General features: G+C 39.6%; 1 protein-coding gene across 1 annotated transcript; it reads left to right on the plus strand.

Moving 5' to 3' along the window:
• Window positions 1-26,565, plus strand: LAMP1 (lysosomal associated membrane protein 1). Its single transcript, XM_043994656.1, has 9 exons — window positions 1-384; window positions 9,712-9,830; window positions 10,937-11,159; window positions 11,258-11,413; window positions 21,923-22,128; window positions 23,256-23,378; window positions 24,566-24,632; window positions 24,739-24,909; window positions 25,511-26,565. Exons 1-9 carry the CDS (start codon window positions 330-332, stop codon window positions 25,648-25,650), a joined length of 1,260 nt encoding a protein of 419 aa, XP_043850591.1. The 5' UTR covers window positions 1-329; the 3' UTR covers window positions 25,651-26,565.

A 26,565-nucleotide genomic window follows, 5' to 3' on the forward strand; every position in this document is an offset into this window, starting at 1 on the left:
CAAAGCTGTCCGCCGGGGTCTCCTTGAGCTGCGGTTGCCGGAGCGTCAGGGGCTTCTTCTTTCGTTGGCTGGGACGTCATTTGCCCCTCTACCCTTAACCTCCCCCCTCCCCAGCTTGCTTCCTCCATCCACCACTTCCCTTCCACCCTCGCCCCAGCGCGCCCCTCCTCGGCGGTTAGCAAGTCGGGGTGCCCCTCGCCGCCACCACCGTCGTCACTGCCAACCGCCGCCTGGCTCCTTCCCCGAGCGCGTCTCGTGCCCCCGGTCTGCTCGGCGCGCCTCCCTCCCCGGTCCGCCCTTCCGTCAGTCCGTCCCTCCTTCCTGTGCCCATGGCTGGCCCCGGTGGCGCCCGGACGCCCCAGCGGCTGCTCCTGCTGCTTCTCGGTAAGATGGAGGCGGCGGGGAGGGGCCCGGGCCTTGGCGAGGGAGAGAGAACGGGCGCAGGCCGGCATGGGGGGGATGGCATGTGGAAGCGGAGGCCCCTGCGCCGGGCCTCGATCTCTCCTCGGCCCGGCAGGCCGGCGTTGGCCTTGGATGGGTCTGCTGGAGCTGCTGGGGGATGACGACGATTTTGGCCAGAAGCAGGTTGGGGAGGGGGGGGGACACCCAGAAAGGGCCTTTCAGCGTAGACGGGTGTTTTGTGACCCCCGAGTGCCCCCAATAGTGGCTATCAGCAGCAGGCCCCGGAGGCCCGAGCAGAGGGCACGGGCTGGAGCCTCGGCTTTTGGCCTTGGCCAGCCACCCACGAAGAACGTTCCGAGTTGAGGCTTTAAACTAACGCGAAACTTTTTTTTTTAAACTCTCGTCTGGCATTTTATCTATTGATTGGTCACTGTGGTTTTGAGATAGTTGCCTTTGCTGGCCTGGTCAGCCGGGCGAGAGAAAACGAAAACATGTGGGCCCTGCGCTCGGTGACACGGACCCCGCTGCTGGTGACGGGTTCAGGCTGAGGCTTCCCCGGGGAAGAGGCCGGGGAGGGATTCCCAGGCCTCCCGGAGTTGGTACTGGGTTTCGCAGCTCCACCCCCACTCCTCCCGCCCTTCGCTGCTTAACCTTCCGTGGAATCCCGATGAGGGTTGGTGCGGGGATTTCTGAGACGTCGGACTTGGCCTTGACGGAAAGAGGGGCTGTAAAAACCAAGATTAAGAGTCCTTTAGGCCGGGCACTCCGTCCTCCGGGCTTCTCTGCTGGAGGCGGCTCCTCGGAAGGGCCTGGCGGTCAGGAGATCCGGGTGTTTGATCTTCTGACACTTCCCACTAGTGGGTCGTGGGATGCTTGGGTTAGTCTCTTGTCTCGCTGAGCCCGGGATTCTTCCTCTGTAAAACTGGGGCAGTACTTTTAACTGCCTTCTCCCTCTCGGGGCGGGGGCGAGGGGTGGGGGTGCACTATATAGATAAATATGAATTGTCTTATTGACTTACATGCAGGCTTACCTGAGCCTCAGTAAGAGTCAGAGGACTTAATGGAAAGTAGGGAAGGGGAATGGATGGAATGGCGCACCTATTTTCTTGAAAAACATACTCCAAGCGAAATTGTAAGAGCCCCGTTTCCAATCCCTGCCCCCAACACACACACACACACACACACACACACACACACACACACACACCCTACCCCACCCCACCCCACACATCTTAAACTATACCCTGTTTGTATCAAAAATCACCACTAAGCACACACATGTTAATGCTACCACTTGTTGAGTAAAATTACAATTCTGAATCTTCTGATGACCTTGTTCCAGTAGTAAACTTGAAACCTTTACATGTGACCAGTGAACCTTGCCATCGTGTGTAATTAGTTACAAGTGGAGTTGTTTGAACAAGTCAGCTATTTTGTCATGTCACAAATACAGTACCTACTGTATTTGATCAGAAACGCTTAGCATTATCATACCCTACTTGTTTTCAAAACTAACCTATGTGAATATGGGAGGAAAAGCCATTTCTTGTTCATATAGTATTAGCTTATTTCCTTTGCTGAATTCAGATGTAAGATCATGCATTATACCTAGAAGCCAGGCAGCCTCCTAAAAGGTTTCGAGGATGAGGCAAGAGATCAGCAAGTACATCTTTATTCACCCCTCCAAAAACGGAGGATAGTATATTTCCAAATACAGACCCTAAGACACTGTATTGATAATATGGGTTGATTCTTATTTGTTTTATTATCCTTTTAGTAGGAAGGCTAACAATCTTATTTTCACACCTTGTGTTTAAAATTACTTTAATTTCTAGAAATCAGATTAATTTGATTTAAATGAAATGGAGCCTAGCAAAAAGCAAAGCTCATTTAGAATACATTAAAGGGGAAAAAATTATATTCCTCCACTGACTAGTTATCACTTCTAAGACCATTTTTTGAGTGGACTAAGAAGAAATTGATACTTCCTTAAATGAAAGGGAAGGCATAATCTACCACTGGTTCACCGTGTCTTCATTGCTTTATCATAGGCTTTCCATTTTTCCTTTCGTGCATAATGTTTATCGTGCATCCACTGGGTGTACTAGGTTAGGTACCTGGACAAACTTATGTATGCATTTATTTTCAGTTGGAAGGCTTTAGCCAATTCAAATAATTTTCTTATACATTTTCTTATAAATGATTGGTTGTTGTGGGGCTTTTTGTCCCTAAGGAAAATCAAATGGGCTTTGCCTTCTTGCTAGGGGACAGTTTTATTCAAATTAAAAAGCTGGAAGACTTGAATCAGTTTTTCTACTAAAAGTGCAATCTTAGGATTTAGGTGTGGATTTTGTTTTTTATAACGTATAGACTATTTAAGGAATATTTTTGTGAAGGTTAGAACATCCACCCTTAACAACAGATTAAATGTTCTCTGACTTTTTCTCTGTCAAATACATTCACAAAACATGCAATTATGTAATTTTGTATATTTTACTTATTTCCAGTGTTTGGTTTTAAGAAAGCCACACAAAACATGAAGTAGACAATTTCGCCCACATCAGCATTTTAAAAATTAAAGTACTAGGTTAACTTAGTGTCTAAATTTCTCTTCCTGTTGATTCATAGACTGGGAAAGAGATTAGTTTTCCTGCCTTTTAGTTTCTAAACAATTTCTTAGTTTATCATAAGGGGCACACTTAACAGGAAAAGGAGTTTGTGGTTGAGAGATGGATTATATCTTAAGGGGAAAAGACCCAGTAACCCATGGAAAAAATATTAACAAGTTCACAGAAAAGCCTAGGGCAAATTAAATAGATGTTCTGGGGAGCATTCCTGAAGAAACATGAAAGAACAGTTGGGAAGAAATGCCTCTCTACGCAGAAATTATGGATTGATTATGGTTCAAAGGAAGAAAGTAACCTTCCTAAATCTAATAAAGCTATTAGATTTTGTTAGGAGAGTGTTAGCACTTAAGCATCTTTTATTTTGGTACTTGAGTGATTTCTTTAAGACTGCCTTAGCAAGCTTTCTGAAACATCTTGGAAGATAATTGAAACTGTATTGTGGGAAAGGTATTTGTAGATAGTTAAGGATAATGCTTGTACAAAGTATTTGCAATATTGGCAAAAAATGTACACAGGCTGTTGTGATCTACTTGTAAATTTATTCTTTAGAGAGATTATGAACAAGGCTAGTAGATGTGATAACCTCTCTTCCATGCTGAGTAATTTTGTGCTTTATTTTAAAATTAAAACTAGTTAAATGTGTGTGTGTATATATATATTCTAATAATATTTTGATATCCCAGAGATTGGGAATTGAGAGCTGCAAGGGATGTGATAGAGCTAATCTAATCCCCATCTCTCATTTTACATATGAGGAATTATCTAAGGTCACACTACAAGGTAGCTTTTAGAACTTTGACCAAAGCCCAGGTCTTCTGCTTCCATTGTTCTTTATAGATTTTTATGTAATGTTTCCCATCTCTCCTGGTTTTAGGCATTCAAACTGATTGTATTCTAAGCAAGAAGTTCTTGGTTCTGATAAAATTATAGGAAAAACAACCTATCCTACTTTAGATAAACAGGATTAACTATAATTGCACAATGAGACTTTTGCAATAGCAGAGGACAAGACAGGAAATCTTCCATTTTGGGGCTGTTCCAGAACGATCTTTGTAGGTTCCTTCTGTGGTGTTTTAAATCAGTTTTGTATTAATTGATGAAAAATAGAATGTGTGACTCATTCATTGGTTATTTTATCCTGGAGCTAAAATTTAGTATTTGGAACTTTTGGAAGGGAAATTGACATAATATGGTCGATCTTGAATTCAGATAGAGGTATCCGGTTTTAAAAGAACACGTATCCTACAAAAAATTCAAGACCCACCTGAATACTGTGTATGCTTCTTGAGGTCAGGGAATGTTCTGGCTCTGACTTGATATCCCCTGCCACTAGTACAGCAGCATATAGTAGGTACTCTTAATTGATTGATTAGTTTCTGCTTATAGAGGTTCCCTCAGGCCACTGTTGCTCAGAGCCTGTTTTTGATTTGGGTACAATTTTGGTTAAGATTGGTTGTGGTAGTTCTAGGGGGAGGAAGAAAGAAACTAAGCATTTCTATTGTACTTTGTACTTTTATAATCCTTTAACAAGGGCTATCTCATTTGATCCTCACAACAATGCTGGGAGGTAGGTGTTATTATTATTATCCCCACTTTACAGTGTAGGAAACTGAGGTGAACAGGTTAAGTGACCTGTCCGGGGGTCACACAAGTAGTAAGCATTTTAGGCTGGATTTGAATTCACCACTCCAACAGCTGCCTCCAAATTCTAGAGATAATCTTGTTTTCCAGCTCATGGCTTATCAGAGGTATGGTTCTAGAAAATCAGGTACACAAGTGCTCAAGCTTAATGTTCAGGGATCATGTAGTGCAATCACAGACAACCCCTCTACACCCTTGAACACTATTTAAGAACTACTTTTGGAGCATATATATAGCTCAAAGACCATCTCATTATAACACAAAGAAATTCAGTACCATGTTCACAAGGCAGGGACCCATGGGATATAGTATATATTCAAGTTCCAGCTCCACTCCCTTTTTTAAAGCCTGAAATTTGACTGTTTTGACTGATTAAAAGGTAGAGTGACTAGCTAGAGATTTCTCATGCTTTTGGACTCTTGGCCATAGGCCATCAAATTTATTAATCACCTGTGTGTCACTCTACTAGTTGCTGGTGATTCAAAGTCAAGAGTGAAAAAGTTATTGCTATCAAAGACCTCATAGTCTATATGAGGGTAACAACATGAATCAGTGAATGGGTAAATGAATAAATTTGTTAAGTGCTTACTAAGCAGTTGGGATACAAAGAGAAAAGCAGTAACCACTTCTGTTCCCAAGGATTTCACATAATGGGGGAGACTACACACAGAAAGTTTCAGTGCAAGTCAGATGGAAACTGATAATTCTTAAGAATTAAGTGCACAGCAGATGACAATATATCTTTAATGTCATTACCAATCATAAACTCTGCATTTCTGATGTTGAACCATTTGGCAGTGCCAAGGACTTTGATGAGACTTTTCTGGGTCTTCAGTAACTGTTACTGGCAGCACCTGTGCTTGAGGCTGGGTGAAGCCAGGGGTGGTACAGGGGTGCAGCTGATGGTGAGAAAAGTAGGCCCCTTCTCCACAGTGGTTGCTTCCTTCAGTGATAGCTGTGGGTACGGCCTGAAGTGGAGGTGATATGATTTCTAAGACAGTCCTATTCCTAAGGGGGGGGGGGGCGGAATGTGGATGGTCTGAAGAGGGGATGTGGTGGTGTTTGACTTGGTTACCACATCCTGTCTACCACATTCAGGGGGGCTTGCATAAACATAGGTGTTTTCAAACTAGATATAAGGTCATTTTAGGGACAGCTAGGTGGTGCAGTAGATAAAACACTGGCTCTGGATTCAGGAGGACCTGAGTTCAAATGCAGTCTCAGACACTTGACACTTACTAGCTGTGTTGGGCCTGAGCAAGTCACTTAACCCTCACTGCCCTGCCCCTCCCCCCAATTAATAATTAAAAAAAATAGATATAAGGTAATTTTGAAGGGAAGTTACTTATTGGTGAGAGGGAAAGTGAGCAAGAAACATTTCATTTAGATAGTGACTTCTGAGCTGAATCTTAAGGGAAACTAGGGATTGGAAACGGTGAGAGTAAAGAAGGGAGTACACTGCAGGTGTATGAGCAGCAGCTTCAATCAGCTGAGAACTTAGGGAAGAGGGCCTAGGATAGAGGCATGATGATGGTCCAGCTAAGGAGCTAAAGCAATGGTTAGATAGCTAGGAGTAGAACCAAGAGAGCAGGGTCATGAAATCCCTAGAGAGGAGGGGGATGTGTAGTTGGATAAAGTTTTCAGTGTCAGATGCTTCAGAGAAGTCAATAAGAATGAGTATTGAGAAAAGGCCATTAGATTTGTCGTTAATGGCTGGGGTGGGGGGTAGGGCAAATTGAGTTGATGATGAGGGCAGAAGACTGGAAGGATGAGAGATGCTCAGGAGTGGAATTCTGAAGACCCAAAGGGGAAAAAAAAATCCAGTGAGGAAGAAAAATGGTATTGTTTTTCTTTTTGTTGTTGTTGTTGTTTTTGCAGGGCAATGGGGGTTAAGTGACTTGCCCAGGGTCACACAGCTAGTAAGTGTCAAGTGTCTGAGGCCGGATTTGAACTCAGGTACTCTTGAATCCAGGGCTGGTGCTTTATCCACTTCGCCACCTAGTTGCCCCCCTGGGATTGTTTTTCAAGAGACTGTTGTGGATCCAGAAGAAACTCAGCAGCCATCTTAAATTTTTTAAAAAGGTACAGATGAAGGAAGAAGGATAGGTTAATAGAAGATGGACCGAGAGGTGCATAGACCTGTAAAATAGTGTAAGTAATGTTAAACCTCAAAATGAACTAAGGCTGTTAAAGTTATATTGGGAGAAGAGGGGAGGATGATCAAAAAGGAGGGTATAGGAGCTTTACTTGAGGTAGATGGGATGATAACTGACAATAGAGAGAAAGCAAAGCTGCTTGTTTCTGTTCTTTCTTCAAAAGAAATGAACTCTGTGGTGCAAATGACTACCAAAAACTATGCAGATAGTAATATAGGACTGGGCTACTCTTGATGAATGGTTACTTTTGGCAACTAGCTGAGCATTGCCTATAGATAAAACTACATTATTGGGTTTTGAAAGAACTGGCAGATAGGATTGTGTTATTATAGGTGGTGTTCTTTGAATGATCAAATTAAACTAGGAAAAGGCAGATATTGTTTCTGTTTTCAAAAAAGGGAAGAATATGGAGCCTACAAATTAGACCAATGAGCTTGGCTTAAATTCCTGGGAAATCATTCAAAAGGTGGTTGGTGAATGTCAGAAAGGGGAGCATTGACTATAAAAAGTGAGAATGGCTTCGTCAAGAACAAGTCACATTTGCCAGACTGACCTCAATTTCTTTTTGGGGGTGGGGATAGGATGACCAAAATAGTAGATGTGGGGAATGCTGTGGATGTAGTTTATATAGGGATTTTTGTTGTTCTGTTGTTTGTCATGTCCGGCCCTTCATGTCCCCATTTGGGCTTTTCTTGGCAAAGATACTGAACTGATTTGTCATTTCCTTTTCCAGATCTTTTTTTTTTTTTTTTAATTTTCTAAACTTTTTTGGGGGGTGGGGCAATGAGGGTTAAGTGACTTGCCCAGGGTCCCACAGCTAGTGTTACATGTCTGAGGCTGGATTTGAACTCAGCTCCTCCTGAATCCAGGGCCAGTGCTTTATCCACCAAGCCACATAGCTGCCCCCTCCAGCTCATTTTTACAAATAAGGAAACTGAGGCAAACAGGATGAAGTGTCTTGTCCAGGGTCACACAGCTAGTAAGTGACTGAAGCCAGATTTGAATTCAGGGAGATGTCTGCCTAAATCCAGGCCTGGTTTCTATCTACTGTGCTACCTAGCTCTTCCATGTGGATTTTAGTTAAAAAAAAATTAAGAATGGTTTAATTTTTAGTTTTCAACATTTGTTTATATAATGTTTCAAATTTCAAATTTTTCTCCCTCCCTGACAGCAAGTAGTCTGATATAGGTTATATAGATATAATAACATTAAACATTTCTGCATTAGTCATGTTATAAGAGAAGAATCAGAGCAAAAAGGAAAAACCTCAAAACAGAAAACCAACAGCACCAAAAACAAAAGAAATAGTATGGTCCAATCAGCATCCATATTCCACAGTTCCTTTTTTCTTCTGTATTTGGAAAGCCTTTTCCATCATGAGCCCGTTGGAACTTTCTTGTACCATTGGATTGGTGAGAAGAATCTAGTCTATCACAGTTGATCAACACACAATGTTGATGATACTGTGTATAACATTCTTCTGGTTCTGCTCATAAGAATGGTTTAATTTAAGTTTTTTTCTCAATTACATGTAAAAACCATTTTTAATATTCATTTTTTAGTTCCAAATTCCCTTCATCCCTCCCTTTCTCACTCTTCCCTTTCCTTGACAAAGCTAATGCACTGTGAAGTCATACAAAACCTATTTCCTTATTAGTCGTGTTACAAAAGAAAAGAACGTACCAGGAAAAAACCCAAACAAAAGAGAAAAATAAGGAAAGTGAAAAATACTCCATTTCTTGCTCTGGAGGTAGAAAGTATTTTTCATCATAAGTCCTTCAGAATTGTGTCATATCATTGTATTGCTGAGAAATAGCTAAGTCATTCACTTGTTGATCATTGTATAACATTGCTGTTGATTTTAGTGTAAAACTTTTCATAAGAATATTTCACACTGGTCTTGTGGAGAAGATATGAATTGCATGACCTTATATAGATTCAAAACTAATTGGCATTTTAGACTTAGAATAATGGTTCAGTGTCATCATGGCAAGGCGGTATCTAGTAGAGTATCTGGAATTGGAAAGATAGTCCAGTTTAACAGTTTTATTGGTGATTGGGAGAAAGACATCGATATTATGCTTACTTAACAAATTTTCTGAAGACACAAAAGGTGGAGGGATGGTTAACATGCTGCATGACAGAATCAGGATCCAAAAGGATCTTGACAGGCTAGAGCCATAGGTCTGAATCTAGTACATAGGCAGTTATAAAAAATCAAAACCACAAATAAAAGATGGGAGAGGCGTGGGTTGACAGCAGTTCTGAAAAGATATAAAGATTTTGGTGAACTGCAACCTCAATATGAGCCAGTAAAGCCAAAAAAGTGAATGCAGACTTCCTAGAAAAGGGAGGTGATAGTCTCACTGTATTCCACCCTTGCCACACCTCTTCTGGAGTTCAGTGTCCAAAGGGAAGGCAGTTAGGATGGCGAAGGCCTAGAAGACATGATAGGATAGGAATTGGACTTGAGAAAATGCAGGAGGGACGCATGATTGTGGTGTTCAGTATTTGAGGGGCTGTCAAGTGAGGGAAGGATAAAACCTGTTTCAGAATAATGGGTAAAAGTTGAAAAGAGGTAAATTTAGGCTTAATGTCAGGAGAAACTTAACAATTAGAGCTGGCCAAAAGTGGAATGGGCTGCCTCTGAGGTACTGGGTCCTTCTCTTCACCCATTCCCCACACCCAAAACAAACAAAACAGAGGTTCAAGAGGATATTCCTTAACATATGGATTGAACTAGTAGATAGATTGACTGCTATGAAGTTTCTTGTAGCTCTCAACCCCCCCAAAAAAAACAAAAACAAAACTCACTTTGAAAAAACTTGTTTTCCAAAAGGTTATTTTCATTTGAGTTCTTAACTTTTTCCCCCTATTGTCAACAGGCCTCGTCCATGTTGCATCTTCAATATTTGTGGTGAAAAATGGCACTGAATCTACATGCATAATGGCTGACTTCTCAGCTGCCTTTTCTGTGAACTACAGCACTACAAGTGGTTTTGTGGTAAGTAATGGCTCAAGATCTTAACACCAGAGCCACATTTTACTTTCATTTCTTTCTTCTCTATCTTAGCAGCTTCTATACTGACACTTTGTCATCTTACTCTTACAGCAAATTTTTTTTTGGGGGGTGAGGTAGTTGGGGTTAAGTGACTTGCCCAGGGCCACACAGCTAGTAAGTGTCAAGTGTCTGAGGCTGGATTTGAACTCAGGTCCTCCTGACTCCAGGGCTGATGCTCTACCCACTGTGCCACCTAGCTGCCCTCCTTACAGCAATTTTTAACCTATTGCTGAAAGGGAGAATTGTCTTAGGCTTTCTTTGAAAAGTGGGAGCACTTTAATTGGGAGATTCCCCGCCCCCCCCAAGTAGTTCTTTTTTTTTTTTTTAAGTGAGGCAATTGGGGTTAAGTGACTTGCCCAAGGTCACACAGCTAATAAAGTGTTAAGTGTCTGAGGCCAGATTTGAACTCAGGTACTCTTGACTTCAGGGCCGGTGCTCTATCCACTGCGCCACCTAGCTGCCCCAGTAGTTCTTCTTTAGGCTGCTTTGCATGAATGTCTACTCTGCACTTTGTGGGTATTCTCATTTCAGTGAGTAAAATAGGTTGTCAAAAATAAATTGGCAGCTTATCTACCACATTTTAAATCATATACTTTTCTCACCATAAGTATTAGTAATTGAAAGCAGATACATAATGTTATTGGCAAGTAACACCAGGATTTTTTTTTCATTTTTTTATTTACATTCAGTGGAATGCCATTTTTTGGGAACATATCAAGGTATGCTGTTTAAAACCTCATGTTTTGTTACTGTATTTCATTTGGACTGTTTTTGACTTAAAGGTAATGTAGCCAGTAAAGAGTCAACTTCAGATAACAGAGAATCCTGGGGTCATTGCTCATCTTTCGGTCACACCGATTGTGTATGGTCAAATCACTTAACCTCTCAAAGACAGCTTACCTAAGATTACCTGTTGTGGGACAAGTGCTGATCTGTATTGGTGTATTGAATGAGTCAGCTCTCCCCAACAAATCACAGGTACAGACAATACCTGTGAATTTACTGAATAAACTTTATTCTAACAAGGTTTCAATGTAATTGTCTTGTAGAGTACAACTTTCAAACTTCCACAAAGTGCAGTGGTATTGAATAGCAGCAGTTGTGGTAAAGAGAATGCTTCTAATCCCATCCTAGTGATTGGTTTTGAAGAAGGACATACTTTGACTTTGAATTTCTCGAGGACTACAAAGAATTACCAAGTTCAACTATTAAGTTTCACTTATAACTTGTCAGATGGAAATCTTTTCCCTAATGCAAGTGCAAGTTCCAAAGGTAAAGAGAAATGTATATTTGACCTGTTTATGAAGAATTGGGGGAGGGAACTGTTATGAGATTCTGCAATATTTGTAAAATTTTTTGTCATTATACAGAAGTGAGTGTGGAATCCAAAACTGATATTCTGGCAGAAATAGATAAAAAATATAGATGTATCAACGGGAACCAAATAACTATGAATAATGTAACAGTTACCTTCAGTAATGTCACCATTCAGGCATACATTTCAAATAACAACTTTAGCAAGGAAGGTAAGTGCTTTTAATTACTCAGTCATTTGTCTTGTTTGTAATGACTAAACATTATCTGTTCATATTGCCCTATGTCTGGGGGAAATAATTTGTGGATAAGTATCCATATTAGCAGATAATAAGTTGGTTAACTGCACTGTTTAAGGAGAGCAATCAACCAGACCACCCATTTCTTTCAGCTAAATTGGACTTTCAGATTGGGGTTGGTGAGTGCTAATTAAAAGCAGTAAAGAGCTAGGAACTTCTGCCATCTCATTAGCTTCTGTTTGGACCATTCCAAGTTTGTTTCTTGGGTAACATTTTGTACCTCTTGTTCCAAGCTGTTGATTTCCTTTCCAGTTCTTTAAATAGCTCTTACATTTCTAGTTTTTCTCTTTATTTAGCACTCTTATTTGATTTTTTAAAATCTAGCCTGAGCTCTCCAAATTCCTGACTTGGGGTTAGTTGTGAGCAGCAGCAGTCAGGGGAGCTCGCCCCTTAGAGTTTCAGTATGTGATGTTTAAAATCTTAATTGTGGTCACCAAAATTTAAAAGGCTTCAGTACCAGTCTTTGGGCATTAAACATTTATTAGAGCATACAGATATTTACAAAGAGTTCAGAAGGTTATGAAAAAGAAGTCCTACCTAGCCTAGAGTTCCAGCCTGGTTGGGTTCTTCCTGAAGTCCTCCTCCACGAGCCTGCTTTAATCAGGAACACCCTTTTCCAGCCTGTTTTAATCAGCAATCCTCCTCAAGCTGTTTGTGGAAGCTTTTTTATACATCTGGAACAGAGGCGGTCCTTACACCCTGCTTCAAGGTGATTGGTTGGCGTCATCCAAATCCATTGTCTTTGAAGGTGTTCTCAAGTTGAGTTCATAGTCTAGTTTCTGAGAATTATACCTTCTTAAGGGATAGCCAGGTGTGATCACAATCCAATTAACTTGATACAATCCAATTAACTTGAAGTAGGCTTAATCAGCAGTCAATCACTCTCACTTGATTCAATCCGTCTTGATTAATCTCCAGGTGGGTCTTTGAGTATCTGCTAAATCCCAATATTTCATCACATTCCCCCCTTTGTTTCTTCTAGGAACAGGTGTTCCTAGATGAAACAGTAAAAAAAATAATTAAGTCTTTTCTCAGTTCTCTTGTCTTCTTAGAGTGGTAAGATGTCATCAGGAGGAAGCTGGATTCTGGTCTGGAAAGCTGGATTCTTCTTCTTTAACTAAATTGCTGGATTTTTTACTAAACCTTAGCATAGCGTTGTCAATGATCAAATTTAGTACATTCCATTACAAGTAGACTTCTGCTGGTGCAGAGTGAGAGAATTGCAGGTTCCCCTTTGGTTTAGTTTTCCTGCCCTGGTTATGCCAATTCAGGCTTCAAGCAGTCCTGGAATCTGGAACCTCACTTTGCTCCTGGGGTTAAAACCACACAACTGCTGCTTGCTTCTGAACTAACTCCTTGCTTGGAGCATAAGGGCATGAAACTACTTCTCACCCTGGAATGCCACCCCTGGGCACAGGTTACTTCGTCATTCTTCTCTGGATCTGTGACTCAGGACTGGGTATTGTGCAACTGAACTGTCAGTTGGCACTCTTTCCGTACCCAGCATAAATTTATTCTTTGTTCTGGATTTGGGACCTCTTCTTACCTGCTACATGGCTTTCCTGCTAGATAGATCTGATCCCCAATGTCTGCAGATGGTTCTGATGTCCAAAGTCCACTTGTGCCAGAAAAATGGCTAACTGTAGTTTTTTTTTCTTGGATTTCCCAACCAGAATTCAATCTACTGTGTTTTCTAGATCTTTTTGGAGGAGCCAGGAAGTAGACCTTGCCTGTGCTTATTCCCTACTGCTCCTTCATCTTGGCTCCCATTATTTCATGAAAGCAAGTGGGCTAAATAGCATAATCCTGAGTAGGTCTAAAAATATCTTGGAAGCTTGCTACATTTTTATAGGATTCTAGATTTGTAGAGGTTCTTAAAAGAAAACTGAGGCTTAGAAAGATTTTTGCTTTGTCCATAGTCATGTTAGCAGCAGAAATGGAATTAGAATTACATCTACTGACTCCCTTTCAAGTCCATTGCCTTTTTTTTTTTTAAGTGAGGCAATTGGGGTTAAGTGACTTGCCCAAGGTCACACAGCTAGTAAGTGTCAAGTGTCTGAGGCCAGATTTGAACTCAGGAACTCCTGACTCCAGGGCCGGTGCTCTATCCACTGTGCCACCTAGCTGCCCCCATTGCCTTTTTTTTACATCTGAATTCCCTTTCTTTCAATAATTCAGTATATGATTTTAGGGCATGTTACTATCTCAGTGTGACAATTTCTTCATCTTTATAGATGGGAACTAGTTATGCGTTTGGGCTGAGTGGCTAGCCCAAAGCTAGGCCAGTGTCTGTCCTCTATATCAAAGCTTCTTAAACTGTGGGTTTCAGGGTCATGAAAATTTGGCAACAGTAAAAGGTTATGTATACCTATTTTATATACTTATATACCCGAGGTCATGTAAAAATTTCTTGGGTAAAAAGGGGTCACGAGTGGAAAACATTTAAGAAGCCCTGTTCTATATAAGATAGAGGGAAATAAAATTCAACAAGTATAATTAATGTACTGCCCTATAGGAATTCAGTACTAAACTCTGTGGTGCTGACCACAAGTAAAGCTTTTAGAAAGTAGTGATTATTGCTGTTGTTTTGGTATCATGATGGAGGAAGGGTCTTCCAAGGAGGGATTCTAAGGCCTGATCATAGACATGTATAGGAACAGAGTGGATATGTGACTGTAGTATGAAAGGTTCATTTTGAGGACGAATAGAAAGGTTTCGGGCAGGAGCTGTCCTGACAGCCAGACACAATAGTGTGGACTTAATGCTGTAGGCAAAAGGGAACTATTTTAAATGCTTGGGGAGGTTGATGAAATTGATGTGTTGGGGTGAGAAGATAACTTGTATTGTTGGGAAGGATATATGAAAATGTTTTCACATTTAAAGTAGTAGAGTTAGACAATGGAGGGGAACTGAATGATCTATAAAGTTACAGAATGTCAGAGTTCTAAGGGCCCTTAACAGCCGTCTAGTCCAACCCAGGCCTGGGGGAAAAAAAATCTACTGTAGTACTCCTGTAAGTTTATTTGAAAACAGGGAGGGGGGGGGAGAAGGCTGGCTAGGTGGTGCAGTGGTTAGAGTGTCGGCCTAGACCAGAAAAAGAAAGAAAAAAAAGTTTATTTGAAGACCTTAAGCGACCACTGATTTCTTAAGGCAGCCCTTTCCACTTTGGGGTCATACTTAAGTGTTAGTTTATCCTGATATCAAACCTGATTTTGCCTTTTTTGAAATTTCTACCCATAACTCATAGGGGCAAAACAGAATAAGTCTAATCCATCTTCCATATTGACAGCCTTTCAAGCACTTGGAAGACAGTCGTTAGTTTTTTGTTTTGTTTTGTTTTTGTGAGGCAATTGGGGTTAAGTGACTTGCCCAGGATCACACAGTTAAGTGTCTGAGGCTGGATTTGAACTCAGGTCCTCCTGACTCCAGGGTTAGTGCTCTATCCATTGTACCACCTAGCTGCCCCACAGTCGTTAGGTTTTTACCATCTCTCTCTCTCTCTCTCCCTCTCCTCCCCATCCTTCTTTCCAGGCAATATATTTCTAGCTCCTTCAGATGATTCTGATGTGGCATGAACCTTAGACTGTTCTTTGAGATTGCCCTCATCTAGCTTATCACTGTTCTTCCTAAAATGTAAGGCACAGAACTGAACACAGAGCTCCTGATAGGGTCTGACTGGGCCATAGTACAGTAAGTAGGACTATTACCCTATCTATGTTCTTGTTAGCTATACTTTATTATAGCCCATTATCACATGACAATTTTTTGAATGCTATATTACACTGATTTGGTAAGTCTGGTGACAACTCAAATCTTTAAATCCTTTAACTCTAACTCTCCAACCAGTTCAGAATGCATTTAATGAGATCAGACAGCCTAAATAGTTTGGTTTTGCTTCTCTTTTTTGGTATTGTTCCTGTCCTTTCTATGCCAAGGAATGTAATCTTAGGATTATAGAATGAGTTTCATTTTGTAGGTATGGAAACCTCACTCTTGAAAAATTGGGTGGCTGATGGCTAAACTATTTTGGGGTAGAAAATGACAAAGCCCAGATACAAACCTAAGTCCTTTTGTTCTAGAATCTAATGTGTTTCCATTGTCCCAGGCTGTTTCCCATTGAAGGCAAGGTCAGTTTTTTTGTCTTTATAGGTCCAAGACTTGGAACCAATGCCTGGTATACAGTAAGTGCTAAAGAGTGAAATGCTTTCGTGAAATCTAGGTGAAAAGGGTTCGCAACATTCCCCTTATCTATTAGTAATCCTGTCAAAAAGGAAATAATATCAGTCACCAGTTGTTCATGAAAACATGCTATGCTAGTTCTTTATTTCTTTTCTGAGATCTTTATTAACTAGTCATTTAAAAATGAATTCTAGAATTTTATTAGAAATTGATGGGGCAGCTAGGTGGTGCAGTGGGTAAAATACCTGGATTCAGGAGGACCCGAGTTCAAATTTGACCTCAGACACTTAACACTTACTAGCTCTGTGACCCTGGACAAGTCACTTACTTCTCATTGCCCCTTGCAAGAAAAAAACCCTAAAAAACCAGAAATTGAGTCAAACTTCCTGACTTAGAATTTGACAATATTGTGCTTTTATTTTTCCTAAAGTTGAGGCCTTTGCCTTTTCCAGTTCTGCTTTCAGCTTTCACAAACAATGGCTTGGTCACAGCTGGCAGTTCTTTCAGTACCCCAGGATATATTGTTTGTCTGAGTGAGGTGATTTAATTCTCCACTGAGGACAGTGAAATTTTCTCCATCTTCCTATTTATGTGGGATGCCAGCTTGCTAGGAGCCATTTTTGTTATGTCATTTTCCGTCTAAAATGTATTCTCCTTGGCAGAAAAATCAGGCCAAATAAAAAATGAGCAGATTTGCCTTGTCTTTTTTGGGAGTCATTTTCCCGGGTGATCCTATCTTTTATCTGGTCCTTCCTTCCTTCCTTCCCATAAGGTGAGGAAGCTTCAATCATCGTTTAAATTCTTCTGCTTCTGTGTACTTTGCTCTCCATCACTTTACCAGTTTTATGGTACAATAATGTCCCATTACATTCATCTGCCACAATGGGCAGTACCAATTGATGGGCATCTCCTTTCCAATTCTTGGCCACTGTAAAAAGTAGTTATTAGGGGGGCAGCTAGAAGTCTCCAAAAGGAGACTTGCAGGGGCAACTAGATGGTACAGTGGATAGAGCACTGGTCCTGGTAGTCAACAGACAGCTCCATCATCAATAGTCCATTAACGTCCCTATCTTTTTTTTTTTTTTTTTTTTAGTGAGGCAATTGGGGTTAAGTGACTTGCCCAGGGTCACACAGCTAGTAAGTGTCAAGTGTCTGAGGCCGGATTTGAACTCAGGTACTCCTGACTCCAGGGCCGGTGCTCTATCCACCGCGCCACCTAGCCACCCCCCAAACGTGCCTATCTTACCACAGCCTTTCCAGCATTTGCTGTTCTTGTCCCGACGCTGTTCATACAAAATTGTACCATGCTTTTCTGTTCTTAGTGTTACCCTTCCTTTGCTTCCATCTTTTGGATATTGGTCTCAACCTAATTTCTGGCAGCCTACTTTCTAGTTTTCCCAGAAGTTCTTGTTACTAAGGAGCTTTTTCCTAGATAATATATATTTTGAGGTTTATCACATATTGGGTTGAGTTCAAATTAATTCTGAATCTTCTATGTCTTTCTAGTCTGTTTTATTGACCTTTTTTTTTCCATTTTCTTAACTGGTATAAAATGGTTCTGGTGATTACTCCTTTATATATAATGTAATTTATGTTCTGGAAATACTATTTTGGTACCTTTCATTCCTATCTTTTGGGGGGGGGGAGTAATAAGGGTTAAATGACTTGCCCAGGGTCACACTGCTAGTAAGTGTCAAGTGTCTGAGGCTGTATTTGAACTCAAGTCCTCCTGAATCCAGGGCCAGTCCTTTATCCACTGCACCACCTAGCTGCCCCTCATTCCTATCTTTTCCTAGCATTTCCCTTTTTATTATTTCATATAGCTCTGTAAAATATACTTTTGGTAGCTTGTGTAACAGAAGTCAGCCCCTGATCTATTAGGATTAAAAGACTTCCTTTTTTATAAGTTCGCTTTTGGATATATTTCCCCATAGACAACAGTTTTGGTAAACTACTTTTTTGATAAAATTGCTTCATATCAAAGGAGTATCACAGGCACCAAATATTAATTTCTTGGCTGAGTGATGGTGGTATATTTGTAACTGGTTGACAATCCAAAAAAATGTGGATTAATGGAGCAGTCAACCTGGAGAGTGGTCTCTGGTATTTTGCAGCAGTACTGTGATCCAGTTTTGTTTAATGTTTTTGTTGATTTGGACAAAGTAACAAAAGCCATACTTCTCAATTTTTTTTTTTTTGATTGCATAAGCTGAAATCAAGGTCACTAAATTCTCTCATCTGATGAATCAATTATATGCCTCATAAGATTTCTATGAGGAAGATAGAATATAACTAAGTTATTAATGAAGATTCACAGAGATCTTAGTGGACTAGAATTGAATGGTATACTGAAACCAACATATTGAAATAAAATAAGCATAAATGTAAAGTCTTCAAAAACAACTATAAGAGAAGAGGCATCATTAGTGGGAAATTCCTTGGATTTTTAGTAAATGTGAGTCCATGACTGCCAAGAAAACCATTGTAATATCAAGCTTCATTCATAAATATATAATGTCCAGAAAAAGTGAGGTAGTCATTTACATATATTCTGTGCTGGTGAGACCCACATCTGGAATATTGTGGTCAGTTCTGTGAATGCAGAGAAAAGCTACTAAGATAAGGAGTCTGGAAACTTTAGTGAGGAATAGTCATTGTCTTTTTTGACAGGCTGACCAGTTTACAAAAAATATTGTTAGCCTTAACCATCATACTAATCTGAATTTTGAGTCCTGGGAACAAAGGATCATGAGACATTAATAAGACTTCTCTTTTGGGGAAATGAGAATCATACATAGAAATTTGGAAATGGATAAACTTTGTTACCAGAACCCGAGTCTTATGATTCATAGAACTGGAAGGGAACTTAAAGATTACATAGTCTAGCCCCCTTCGTTTTACCTATGAGATCTCTAAGACCCAGAAAAGAAGGGACTTATAGGAGATGAAACAGCTAGTAAGTGGCAGAACTAAGTAAAATTCGAGCCTGTGTCCTTTGACTTCTAAGCCCTTTTTTTTTCCTTTTTAAAAGTTTTATTTTTTTTTTTAAATGTTTTTGCTTATGTAGTCATTAAAAAAATAATGAGGGGGCAGCTAGGTGGTGCAGTGGACAGAGCACCAGCCCTGGAGTCAGGAGCAACCGAGCCCAAATCTGTCTAAGCCCTTTTTTTTTACAACTTTCATTTTAGGCTTCTCCTATCCCTTTCCTAATTCCCCCAAAGCTTCATGCTTTCCTGACTTTCCATTCTGAATTCCAACTGAGCTGTTTGTGGATGACAAAAGCTAGAATCCAGATAACTAAATTCTGTCATCTGATGGATTACTATGGTTGCTGTAAGGAAAAATTGATGTAAAAAGGAAAATGGAAAACAGCATAAGCTAAATCTCAGTAACACTAATACCTTATAGCCTCCTTAGTATTTGTATTTTTAAAGACTTAAATTTTGTTTAAACCTAAGGTTCAGTGGAAGTGAAGTGAACGGGGTAGCCAGGTGGCACAGTGGATAAAGCACCGGCCTTGGATTCAGGAGGACCTGAGTTCAAATCTGACTTCAGATACTTGACACTTACTAGCTGTGTGACCCTGGGCAAGTCACTTATTGCTTATTGCCCCGGGGGTGGGGGGTGGGGTGGGAAGTGAAGTGAACCACATATCAAGCCATTGGTGGAAATATTTTTAACAAGAGGATTAAGTCCCAGTCATTCCATACTTGCCTGTTGTTGTGTTCTATGAGTCTCAAACCATTCCTACTTTTTCTCTTTATCTCCTACTTTTGAATCTACAGATACCCTGTTGGCTTGAGGCTAAGACAGAAGGGAGAGCAAGGTCAGAGGACCCTAGATTTAGGTTTGGAAGGGACCTTAGAAGTCGTCTAGTCCTCTGTACCTTCATTATACAGGTGGGCCTGTCTGCCTTGTCTCTCTTCACCCTGATCCTCCACTCATCTACCAAAAAGCATTTCCTAGGATTGAGGTCTGACTATGTTTCCTTCTTGGGACCCACCCTTTCCATATCACCTTCCATCCTCTCAGTAAAGTCTTCTGGCTCCCTTTTTTGGGGGGTTGGGGGGGTAGGGCAACGAGGGTTAAGTGACTTGCCCAGGGTCACTCAGCTAGTGTCAAGTGTCTGAGGCTGGATTTGATCTCAGGTCCTCCTGAATCCAGGGCCAGTGCTCTATCCACTGCTCCACCTAGCTGCCCCATGTTATTGTCTTTTAATTTGATGTTGATTTTGACCTTTTTTGTAACTAGTCAGTGATCTGATGGTACACAAATAGCTAAATCCAGTATGACTCCCACATCAGTAACTAACCAGTTGTTTCCTCTCAGGAAATAGTTTCATTCATTTTAATGAATGTTTTGTGTACACCATGTCTTCCTACCTTCTTTTTTCTAGAAGAAAATATTCATGACACATTGACATAAAGCTTCCAAGTGCTCTTTAAACCATTGAAGTATAATTTCAAACCTGAACCATCATTTCTGTTTTCCTTCATCTTTGGTTTATGTTTAAACAAGGGCAGAGGAAAAAAATGATATGACCGAGTGTCCCACGAAACTAGTTCTGACAGCTCCTTTGTTTTCCTTGGCAAAGAGAGCCCATGAAGCCATACTTCCATTTAGTAGCAACTTTTTTTTTCTTCTAGTTTCATTTATCACAAAATACCAATATTGAAGTTGTTTAGCTCTTTCAATAGTATGTCAGTTCGGTGATCCCAGGTTGCTGATCTCACATCCAGAATAACTAACTTAATAGTTATAGAGAACAAAGTTCCCAAAACTTTCTTTGCATCTTCTTTCTCCTTTTTCCATTCACTCCATTTAATATTTCTTTGGAAAGGGAGCCACATGAGATGAAGGTGCATTTTTTTGTTCCAGGAAAAGTTGAGGACTCGGCCTTTGCAGTGCTTTTTAACAAGCACAAATCTTTAATGTTGTTACCAAACCCAATAGTGTCTGTCTCTATCTATCCATCCATCCATCTATCTATCTGGCACTGTCTTACAAGTACAAATTTAGAATTGAGGTTGTCTTTAGTGTGTTTAACACTTAAGTTCGGCTGAAAAAGACCCATTCCCTGAAATGACATGGTGATAGTATACATACAACTTTTAAAAGAGGCCTAAGATTTCATTAGAAAAATGAAAATATCCCCATAGTTTCCAATTCTTTGTCACTATAAAAGAGCTGCTATATTTTTTGTACATATGGATCCTTTTCTTTCTTGAATCTCTTAGAGTATTGACCTAGTAGTAGTAGTATGGCTACATGAAAGGGCATGCAAAGTTTAATAATGTCTTCCTGTAACCCTTTCAACATTGATTTTCCATTGTTAATCATCTTTACCAATTTGCTAGGTGTGAGATGAAACAGAGCTACTGACAGGCTTCTTCCTACTTAGAGTGGGCTAGATTCTTGCTGCCTAATTGAGGAAAAAATTGAGAGAATAAAGCAAAAAAGATATTTGGATAATAGATGCTATTTGCAACTCAGTAATAGATTGGACAGTTTGAAGCAGTAATACATTGGTGTTTTCTTTGAACAATCCTGAAATGTTATTAAGTTATAAAAAAGAACATTATGATCATATGAAGTTGATATAAGTACCTTATAAGTTGAATGTGTTTTATTTTAGCTAGTTTGAAATACTTAAAATAGTAATATTCTGTCCAGAAAAGCCAAGTATCTACCATTCTGGTTCTTCTTTGGCTGGGGTTTTAATTATCTTTGGGGGTTTTGGTTCAAGTTACTACCTTAGTTTAAGAGACAAAGCCACCTTTGTGAACTATTCAGATCTTTAGGGACAAATGGTACCATTATTAATGGCATGTTGGTTAAGCAGAAAAACAGAAATTTTCTCCAGGTTTAGACAAGAGTTTTTATACATAGGAGAATGTAGTTCTACTAAAACAGATTTAAGAGGACATGGGTTTATACTATAGCAAAAGACACTTGCATGAAAACACTTTTAGACAGTGGTATTTAATATTGAACATTGGTTAACAAGGAAGGCTGTGGTATTCCCTTTCCAAGAGCTCTTTAAAATTCTGTCTGAAGATGGTTTTAGATATGTTCTTTCCTTGATCTCTTGTGGTTTCTTCCAGTCCTGTGAATCTAACAAAACTGATTAAAGTTTAGCCCTATTTAAAGGGACTAGATTTTGCGGAAGCTAATGGTTAGAAGAAACAGGAACTTTCCATTTCTTCTTTCAGCCACATTCAGACCTCTCCTTCTTTCCTCCAGAAACTCAATGCAGTCAAGATACACCTTCCCCAGCACCAGGGCCTACTACACATCCAACACCTGCACCTGTACCAACACCTACTAGGCCTCCTACACCAGAAACTCCTTCTGTTTCTAACTATAATGTGAGTGGCACAAATGGAACCTGTCTTCTTGCCAGCATGGGTTTACAACTGAACATCAGCTATGAGAAGAAAGACAATACGGTATGTTTTGTTGCATTTGAAATCTTTAATGTGATATTTTTCTACAGATAGAAGTTTAAAGTTTTATAAAATCTCCCCAACCCTTCCTCCTACCTGTGCAAAAAAGTGAGAGGTATTTTCTGGATTCTTTTCTGGGCCATAAGCTTTGTCTTAGTTCAATATCAGTCCTGTGTTGAATGAATACTTCAAATGAAAAATTGACTTTAGTTATCCAGAACTCATTTAAATGACTCATCCTTTTGCTTCCTTAGTCAAGTAAATTGTGTAAATTCTGGGTTATGATGGTCTAGAGGTGACCAAGGTTTCAGAGATGTGAGCTGTGACATTCTTTTGTTAGACCTCTGGCTGCTTCATTCTTTTCCACTAGGAATAACTAGCAGCAGCAGAGATTTGCAGACTCTTAGATGTTTAACATTTGTAATGTGTTCATTTTCTAATACGTTCTTTCTGCTTGTTTTTGATAAGATATGATAGCATAGGATTGTTTTTTATTGTTTTTAAAGAATTAATGAAAAAGTATCAATATAGAAGGAAAGGTAAAAAATGAAGAAGGAAATTAATTGAGAGGCACACAGTCTGTCAGGAGGAAAGAATGGGAGAGGACATAGTTAAGGTTTCTGCTATTTACTCTGTGTGTGTGTGTGTGTGTGTGTAGTATTACCGTATCAATTATACATATTGTAATGCACGTATGCAGTTGATGCTTGTTAAATTCTTACTGCCACAGGAGGGCCAGCGTACAGGAGCACTTGAACACTAGAAGCACAGCCAAAACTCGGGAAAAACTAAGTGGATGATGCGTTATTTGATCTTTTAGCTAATTTTTCTCTCTGTGTCAGTTTAGATCAGAGTATAGATGATGGTTTTCAGAGCTGTCCCCCTTCAACCAAATTAACTAATACCTATAAATATCTTTTTTAACTTCATGCTATTTCTTAACCTGTTAGTCTTTACTCAGGCTTCTCATTAATTTGGAAAATAATTTCTATACCATTGGCTGCACTTGCCATAATACAGCATAGCAAGAAGAAAAAAGTTCATTTGGAAACAGTTTGAGATCAACTGTAGTGAACGTTTTTTTCTATAAAATGATCAATGGTATAATAGTTAACTTTTTTCCCCATTAGACTGTTAGAAGAATATTTAACATCAACCCAAACAAGACCACTGTAAATGGAAGCTGTAGCCCTCAAGCAGCAGTCTTGGAGCTGATCACAGAAAATTCCACTCTTGTTTTCCGTTTTGGAATGGTAATAATTTTCATTAGAGGGAGAGGAGGGGGAGGGGGAAAGGGAGGAGATGGGGAACTTTGGGATACTATATTTGCTTCAGTTTAGTCAATCTTTATGGGTTTTACACTTTGATGGGTGACTGCATATGAAGTGTCACAAGAGAACAGCTTGACAGGTTTGGCCTTGCCTTCAAAAGGTACATTTTAGGAGGAGCAAATCAGTCATAGTTACATTGGAATTAAGTGAGGACCTTGACCCCTGAAGTTCATGGATCTGTTACTCTAAGGCAGCAGTGTCAAACTCAGAAACAGGGAACTAAAACTATATGTAAGGATCCCTGGGGGCTGCATACTCTAGTTTAAATATTTTTTGTAGATACTGGCAGAATAGCAAAGTGATTGAAAATTCTTAAGAATCTTATTCTAGAGCAGCAGTTCTCAAAGTATGGGCCAAGGTTTCCTGGGGGGGTCTGCAAGGTCAAAATTCTTCATTATGATACAAAAGATGTCATTTCCAACATAAATTGGTGGATATAATTGCCATAAACACAAGCTCTTTGGGGTCCTCAGTAATTCTTTTGTTTTTGCTGGGCAATGAGGGTTAAGTGACTTGGTCAGGGTCATACAGCTAGTATCAAGTGTCTGAGGCTGGATTTGAACTCGGGTCCTTCTGAATCCAGGGCCAGCGCTTTATTCACTGCACCACCTAGCTGCCCCCCTCAAAAACGTCCTGAGAACAGTTTGATAAGAGCTGGCATGAGAGTCATCTCCCATTTCTTTAATCACACAGCCAACATTCTCACACTTTGTAACCTTAAACCAGTCACTTAACTACACGTTGTAGGAAGGGTGTTTCTTGAGGTGGGAGGCTAGTCCTTAATGTCAGTAAAGCCACAAGTCTTTAAAAAAAATGGGGGGAAAAACCAAGGTAATGAGTCTTTTTCATTCCCTGTTCATATTTCTTTTCTGTTTGAAAGGTACCATTAGACTATATTGCTTTAGGAAAATATAAGTTAGTACTTAATTCTTATGCTGTGAAAAGCTTGCTGAGGAAGTTTATCTCCATTGTAATAGTTGCTGTGATTTCTCTAAACAAGTGTGGGTTCATTCTGGTTCCAAATTCTTTTCCTTAGTTCCAAAGATGGGGTTGTAGTTGTTTAGTCTTATTTTCAAATGTGTATAACATTTGATTTCCTTTTTTTAAAGAATGCAACTACCAGCAAATTTTTCCTGCAAGAAATCCTCTTAAAAACAACTTTGCCTGATGCTAAAGGTAAGAGTTTTACTCTTATTTTCATTTGATCACGAGAAACTTAGATTTTTCTTAGTATTCTGCAGGATTATAATTGACTTTTTAAAAAACTATGTATCTTATACAGAACCCATTTTTGAAGCTTCCAATAATTCACTGAAGGAGCTACAAGCCACTGTAGGAAATTCTTACAAGTGTAATGCAGAAGAAAATGTTAAGGTCACAGAGTCATTTTCAGTCAACATATTCAGAGTTCGGGTCCAGGCTTTCAAGGTTGAAGGTGACAAATTTGGATCAGGTAAGTAAAACCGATTTAAAATATTTACAGGTCTTCAGTAGTCTCCTAGAAAGCTTTGAAATAATCTTGCCAGGATGGTACTCTGTGGATTAGTAAAATCACGGATTCCTTCTTTTAGTCTCTTCTGTAATGGTGTCTTCCTTTTCCAAATCTATAATTGGGGGAGAATTACTCTTTCTGGGATAACTTGCTTAACTGAAGAGTTTTGGGTAACTCTTAAGTTGTATTAAATATTTAGGGACAGGGGCAGCTAGATGGCACAGTGGATAAAGCACCAGCCTTGGATTCACAAGGACCTGAGTTCAAATCCTGCCTCAGACACTTGACACTTACTAGCTGTGTGACCCTGGGCAAGTCACTTAAGCCTTATTGCCCCACCCCCCAAAAATATTTAGGGATAATGTAATTACTTTAAGAAATATGGCTCTTTGGTGACGGAAGAAATGGATTTAGTCCTGTATGAGCTAGAGCCCCCAACCCATGGTCTTTATTTATGTCAGGCAGCAGGTATAAGAAGCTACAAAGGCCCTTTTAAAGAAAAGCTTAATTTTGGAGGAAAAAAATTCTAATTTAATCACTTGATGCCTCCTTTTTGTTTTAGTGGAGGAATGTCTTCTGGATGAAAACAACATGCTGATCCCCATAGCTGTCGGTGGAGCCCTTGCTGGACTAGTCCTCATTGTCTTGATTGCTTATCTTATTGGAAGAAAGAGAAGTCATGCTGGATATCAGACAATTTAATGATTGCACTTATTTATCCACCACTATAGATCAACAGTAGTTGCAAGAAGCCTATGGTTCATTTCCCTGAGCTTAAATTGGTATTGAAAGGGAGGCACACTTTCTTGCAAACTGCTGTCCCCTTCCCTCCCCCCCAGAGTCTGCTTTATCAAATGTGAAGTCCATCTTGCAACATTTACTATGCACAAAAGAGTATCTTCTGAAATGATGGTGTTAATTTTGCTAACTTGGTTAAATATTTTGCTAACTGGTTAAAGATTAATATTTACCAAAGTAGACTTGTAAGCTAAGGTTAAGAATGCTTTTCTAAATTGGCATTGACTTCATTATCATTTAACTTTTTAAGACTGGTGTTCATTTATTTCATTCTTTACTTCAGATTTAAGCCTCATAAAGGGAAAAACTTCAGTCTTACTACTTATAACTGCCCTGTGATGTAAGTTAGCAAATTGTTATGCTGATACACTTAAGAAATTCAAATAACAACTGAGAAATCAAAAACTAAACATTTTAAAGTACTACAGAAGGCAGGGCTCTGAAACTCTGTAAATTAAGCTTTAAAAACCAGAAAATGCCTGGCATGTGCAGAGGGTGAACAATGCAATATTCAGACCTTATAGGAATTCAATTGGACAAAATATTTCTTTGGTATTTTTAATGCTCTGCCACTTAAAGAGATGGTACTTTTTTAAAATAAAATGGGTGTTATTTTTATTTACATTTTTTGTAAAGTGAATTTCATTCTTCTGTTTGAAGTTCCAGGGTGATCCTGTTTCTGCACATGTGTACAATATAGATTTCACTCTGCTGATTTATCTGCTTAAAGCTTGGTTGTTGGGGTTGTACACTTTAAGGATCAGTTCATATGTATGCATTGCCTGTAACAATGCTAATAAAAAATTCTTTTTCTTTGTT

This window comes from Dromiciops gliroides, chromosome 3, assembly GCF_019393635.1.
Source record: "Dromiciops gliroides isolate mDroGli1 chromosome 3, mDroGli1.pri, whole genome shotgun sequence".
NCBI classification, from domain to species: domain Eukaryota; kingdom Metazoa; phylum Chordata; class Mammalia; order Microbiotheria; family Microbiotheriidae; genus Dromiciops; species Dromiciops gliroides.